A 6351-nucleotide genomic window follows, 5' to 3' on the forward strand; every position below is an offset into this window, starting at 1 on the left:
GGCAATCTGGGTTGCTTGCCTTTCATGCATACCTCACATGACTTCTCAGACTTCACAATCTTTGGAATGCCATGTACAAATTTCTTAGAACTTAGATGCCATTGGGAGGTTGAACCCCTTGTAGAGCTTTCATGTAAACTGTCTCCTTTAGATCTTCATGAAGGAAAACATTGTTGACATCAAGTTGACGAACATGCCAGCATTTATTGGATGTTAATGCTAGAAGAACTCTCACAGCTGTCATTTTTGCAACATGAGAAAAGGTCTCAAAATTGTCAAGGCCCTTAGTTTTAGTAAACCCTTGTTCCACAATCCTTTCTTTGTATATTTCGACAGTGCCATCAGCATGTCTTTTAATTTTAAATATTCATTTTCCTCTTACAGAAGTAACTCCTTGAGGAAGATCAGTGTATTCCCAAGTGTTATTGGCATGAAGGGCATCAATCTCTACATGCAAAGCTTCAATCCATTTAGGACCCTGGTTAGCAATGGCATATAAAGGAGGTTCACTCTCAGTGTTGACAGCCAAGGTATAGGTCAAGTGTGAGGGTGGGAGCTTTGAGTAGTTTATGTGGGTTGTAATGGGATACACAGGATTGGCAGTGGAATGACAAACAAATTCACTCATGTATGCAGGTTTAGAAATGGTTCTTGTGGATTGTCTAGTGGCTCTGGAATTATCATAAGAAATGATATTGTCAATGATATCATCATCATTTTCAGGTTATATGCGGTTTAAGGGTTGTTCATTGGTGAGTGTCTCATCCGTGTCAATTTCAGGTGGTCAAATGGTGGTGTGTTTATAGGTATAGGTTCTTTGTAGGAAAATTATACCCCGTACCCCTACATTTATTCCAATACCCCTACAATTTTAAAAAAATCCCAATTTTGTCCTTATTAAATTTTTAACTTTTAGGGGTGGGTGTTCCGGTTCCTTTTTTTTTCAATTTTATTAACGTTAACGATGTTTTTCTTTTTCGCAGGAGGGTTAGAACAACAAGTCCGACAGGTAGTGAAATCCGGTGTCGGAAAGTGCATCAACTACAGTTCACGCGCTGATCTTGTTGAATACGACAAAGTTTTGAAGCTCTTTTTCGTTCCCGTTTGGCGATGGCCTGGGAAGGACAATCTCTTGTATTGCCAAGACTGCAAGTTTTTGTTTCCTCAATCCTATTCTCTTCCTCCGCCGTCGAACGATGGTTCTACGTTGCCGGACGCCTTGAAATGTTTCGGTTTTCTGGTGTCTTATGGTTTTGCTTATTCGAAAAAAGAAGTTTCATGTGTTAACTTGAAAAAGGAAAAGAAAAAAAAAACTCAGATTGTAACTGAAACCAGACAGGAATTCTTAATTAACATTGTACCAAAATATTGACATACGCTAATCTCGCTACCCTACTTTCAGCTTCACGTTAATCTTTCTCAAAACAAATTCTCACACTTTGTTGATGGATCCCCAACAAACAAACCATGGCCATCATATAATAAGCAACAACAAACTTAATGTATCACAAACAAAGGAACCGGAACACCCACCTCTGGGTTATCCGGTTCAGTAAAATTGAAAAAAAAAAGGAACCGAACACCCATCCCTGGGATATCCGGTTCAGTAAAATTGGAAAAAAAAATAAAAAAGAAAAGTTAAAAATTTAATAAGGACAAAATTGGGATTTTTTTAAAATTGTAGGGGTATTGGAATAAATGTAGGGGTACGGGGTATAATTTTCTCTTTGTAGTCATTTAGTTTAGTAATTTTGGTAAGGCCGGAATCTACATAAGGGAATTCAAGATCATAGAACTGTACTTTCCTAAACACAGAGATGGATTTTTTGTGGAAGTTGAAGGTAATGTATCCCTTCATGCCTTGGTTGAATCCAAGAAAAACAGCTTTATAGGTTCTTGGATCAAATTTTGTCCTTTGAGGTTGAGCATTTGAAGAATAGCATAAACATCCAAATGTTCTTATAAAGTGTTGTTCCGCCATTAATTTTCTAAATCAACAAAAATATGCTTTTTCAAGAAATTGTTGTAATTTTTATTGTCGCTTCAGCAAGACAAAACAGGCTACTAAGTAATTGTTGACTTAATCTGTTAAAGTTGTAATTTCTGTAAAACCATAAGAACATTTTTCATATCCATTGCAGTCTCTTTAAGGTTTTATAAAAGTATTAATTCGACATGTTAAAGATCTCCGAATACCCTAAATATGATAGAAAACAAGTAGAAATCATATAGCATATATAGTAAATAAATAGTGAATTAGGATAGCTAGTTAGGAGTTTAAATATATCTTATTAGTATAAATAGTGATGTTAACCATTTGTATCCATTATGTTAGAATATTAAATGTATCATTATGGTTAGACAGAGGGAGTCATCTCCACAAAGGAATTTTGCAAAGGAGTAAATTGAAATTCATTCTTTTTTATGTTGTTCTCTTTATTCATCTATTGAATCCTTTACATTGATATATTTTCTTTACTTAATTTCTTAGAATGGATTTTGGAGTTCCATCAAAATACATGCTAAATGACAGTTTTATTAGGATTTATAACTATTCATCATGCATTCAAAGAAATAAGAAAAATTCATTTCTTATACAACTTATTTTCTGTTAACTTTATACCTCAACAAATATTAGGTCATGTTAAATCGTAACAAAAATCTTCAATAATCATGTCACCGAAACTGACTTGCTGCACCTGGTCGATATTCCCCAATTCCTAGTAGGTCCTGTAAAAGTATCAACATTTACAATGATCTTTCTTAGTATACAAAATAATTCATAACTTTGCATGATTAGTTATAGCATAATTTTTCAACATGTTACAATGATCCAACTTAGCATACAATTTTTAATTGCAATTACTCAATTTATATATGAGAAAGAAGAAACTAGAGCCTATTGAAGGACAAACCAAATGGTTGAAATAAATTCAAAAATAGCATAACATGATAGATAATATGACATACTTGACAAGCTTTATTTTTGGCTCTAGTTTCGGCTGTGCTTGGTACATCATGATTTGGTTTCTGAAATCTCTTTTCACGTCGATCACAAGAGCCCCATCCATCTGAGAACCTGCCACCCCTAGTGTAGCAAAAAATCAATAGCGACAGTAGATTATCTAGAGGTTAGAATAGTGATCATTTGGATGAAAAATTAACAAAAACGAAACATACTGCATGTGTGCACGAATGACAAACTCAGCTCGCTGAACATTGCGATCCCCGTCGAACTCAATATTCTTGTCTCTAATTTCGTAAGAAATATTGAAATAACAAGAAATCTTTCTCCAACCTATAAAAGAAACATGTGCGCCAAGTAATGTCTACTTTCTTGTTTTAACAGTTAAGAATGAAGACAAACTCTGTACTTTACCTGTCTTTTTAATGTAAGGATTCCCCGAAATCAAAGTGTAATCACTTTTCTCCAAAATCTGTCCATTGAACACACAATAAAGATCTTGAATTTATCCAGAGAAGGGCCAGTCCCAGTAAGTTATGGAAATCAGGAAAACATGATTTCAGCTAGCTAGGATATGTAATATAGACAAAGCTTATATCATGAGTTAATTTATCAAGGTTACGTGTCAAAATGATTTTGAAGCTAACTATTTTCTTAAAACATGGTGGTATAGTCAGTATTGTAACCACATCAACAAGTTATGTCTTTTTTAATCTTTTGCAGGCAAAATTTTCTAATCCTAAGGAATACAGTTTATACTCCTTAGAAAATTTCTAAGTAATACCGGCAAAATTTATTAAGTATATGTTATGACCAGTTAATGAGAATGTGACAGCAGTTTCTCTTCCTTTTTTAAGAGATTAATTGATGAGTTTAATACCATACAGGGTATCACTGTGAATAAGCTACCATCAGTTTATTACCACTATCACTGAATAAGTTATCATCAATTCATTATGTTATACAATCAATTGGTAATAAGGTTATGTAGCACAATGGTTGTGTTGGTTTAACAAAATGTCATTAGTAACAATGAGCAGTACTCAGCAAGCAGTTTTCCAGAAAAAAAAAAATTTTAACTGCTTAATTGAAATTTGTGAAAGTAATTGTCAATTTATCATTATAGTTAGCACTATTCATTTCATTATAGTAATTCGATGTGTTTAATAGATTTTAGAAACCGGTCCGCTACCTCAAAAACGGTATCGGTATGTAGATACCATTATTCACTGTTTCTATATTTAAAACAAATGGTGGTTAATTCACATAGCGACGACCGCAATCAATCAGTATCGTAACACATGTACACCGAAATTGCGGCTGTTATTTAAAACATTTATCATAGTTTAAGATTAACATAAAGATTAATTCCATATCCTAACTAATTGTGAGAAGGAAAATAAATCTGTTATATGATATGAAAATTAAATATCATGTTTACTGCAAATAATTGGAGTCTACTGCAAAGCAAATGAATGAGAGTATTTACCGCCATAGCTGCATTTTGATACTCCTTAAACAAAGAAACCGTAGGAAACATTCCAGACAAGCTATGCCGCATCCCATTATCTCTCTCTTCATCATTCCTCCCAAAGCACCGCGGCGATACCTCGTTAACTTTTCTGATCTCCGGTGACGAATAAACCATTGCCGTCGGCGTCTTCTGTGCAGTTTGAACTATAGCTAAAGGACTAGTTTCACAGGAGCTCGAACTGCAGATTCTTGCGATCTTCCTCGGCGGTCCATAAGGCCAAGGATCTTGAACAACTTCGCCACTGTCAGTGATATTATTAGAGTATTTCGGAAACTTTGACGGTGGAGGCGGTGGTGAGTGATTTGTGATTGGAGAAGGTGATTGGCGGTTGTGATGGTATTTGATTGCGAGTGGTTTGTGCTTGGAGGAAGAATGTGAGGCGGAGGCGGAGTCGATCATCGCCCATAATGCGGCGTCGTCGAGATCTTTGTCGTCGGTGATTACTGGATATGTGATTGGTGATGACATTTGAGGAGATTTAGGGTTTGGAATTGGGAAATTTTGTTAGGGTTTTGATGAGGAGTTTGAATCGGGAAGAAGATGAATCTTCATTTGTTGAGGCAATGTGAATTTGAAGTGTGAATGGTGAACGCGGGTAGGGAAATTTGAATTTAAGTTTGATATGAGCAACGATAAACGACGTCGTGTGGTTTAATTCTTACCATAAATATTTTCTATTTAATGCTCTCCCATAAATATATACTATTTGATACTTATGATCTTATACTATAAGTAACTTATATAGTTGTTATTTGTTAAACACGTCTAAATAAATTTATAAATTATAAATTATAAATTATAAGTTCAAAAATATATTTAATAATGTATTAAATATATTTTTTGAATTTATAAATTATATAAATTATAAGTTCAAAAATATATTAAATATATTTTTGAACTTATAATTTATAATTTATAAATTTATTTAGACATGTTTAACAACTATATAAGTTATAATTTATAATTTATAAATTTATTTAGAAATGTTTAACAACTATATAAGTTATTTATAGTATAAGATCATTGTTAGATATAGGTATGATAATCCTGGATATCTTCAAGAATCGTGTTCGTTCACTTTCCGAACAAAGTATTTCGACCCTATTCTTGTCTGGGTTCACGAAATCTTTGCGGGGATAATTCTCTAAGAACAATCTGTTTCTGACAATGGAGAACAGATCAGAATGTAGAGGAAGTATATTTTTTCGTGTACCAAATCGAGACCAAAAGACTCCTTATATAGGAGACCAATAATAGAAACGAACAGACACACCTTTTCGGAAAACAGTTATGTCTGTTGGGAACGGGTGCAACTATTCAAACGAATTGTTATGTCCGTTGGGAACAGGTGCAACTATTCAAACGAATTGTTATGTCCGTTGGGAAAGGGTGCAACTATTCAAACGAATTTTTCGAACGGGGCGCTGCCCCGCACCCCGCCAGGGGCTACGCCCCTTGGAACCCGGTTTCTATTATTCATATTCAATTACACGTTTGGCTCGACGAGCGTGCACTCCACACTACCCTAACTCGTTTCAAACTTAACGCATAATTGCATTGGCCTAAAGTAAATCACATTACTACCAAAATACATTGATGATACTAAAATCACCAACAAACTCCCCCCCATTTTAGTATAATCCTTGATTTACTTACAGGTATAACGATCAAACAATTGCATAGAAGAAAATGTCTTACGATTGAATTTTCATCTTAGTACAAATACACATTTCAAATATTCGAAAATCGGGGTGTCATAATGATTGAACCCGTCAATCCATTTGAATATCTAAAGATATAGTACACATATGTTTCTTACAATACTCTACTATTCATACTTGACACTTTACAA

At 34.2% G+C, this 6351-nt stretch overlaps 1 protein-coding gene across 1 annotated transcript; it reads right to left on the bottom strand.

Moving 5' to 3' along the window:
* Window positions 1–2534: 2534 nt before the first annotated feature.
* Window positions 2535–5150, bottom strand: LOC131611803 (uncharacterized). Its single transcript, XM_058883669.1, has 5 exons — window positions 4455–5150; window positions 3380–3437; window positions 3181–3298; window positions 2971–3088; window positions 2535–2730 (listed from the first exon to the last, which is right to left on the bottom strand). The coding sequence occupies exons 1-5, from the start codon at window positions 4965–4967 to the stop codon at window positions 2677–2679; spliced, it is 861 nt and encodes a 286-aa protein (XP_058739652.1). The 5' UTR covers window positions 4968–5150; the 3' UTR covers window positions 2535–2676.
* Window positions 5151–6351: the final 1201 nt, after the last annotated feature.

Source organism: Vicia villosa, linkage group LG6, assembly GCF_029867415.1.
Source record: "Vicia villosa cultivar HV-30 ecotype Madison, WI linkage group LG6, Vvil1.0, whole genome shotgun sequence".
Taxonomy (NCBI): domain Eukaryota; kingdom Viridiplantae; phylum Streptophyta; class Magnoliopsida; order Fabales; family Fabaceae; genus Vicia; species Vicia villosa.

Bases quoted from the DNA above. Each gene is read 5' to 3' on its own strand.
- LOC131611803 (XM_058883669.1), bottom strand. From the start codon at position 4,967: ATGTCATCACCAATCACATATCCAGTAATCACCGACGACAAAGATCTC. The intron at 3,438-4,454 runs GTAAATACTCTC...TTCAATGGACAG, and splicing joins ATCAAAATGCAGCTATGGCG to ATTTTGGAGAAAAGTGATTA. The intron at 2,731-2,970 runs GTATGTCATATT...ATACTTTTACAG, and splicing joins CCAAAAATAAAGCTTGTCAA to GACCTACTAGGAATTGGGGA.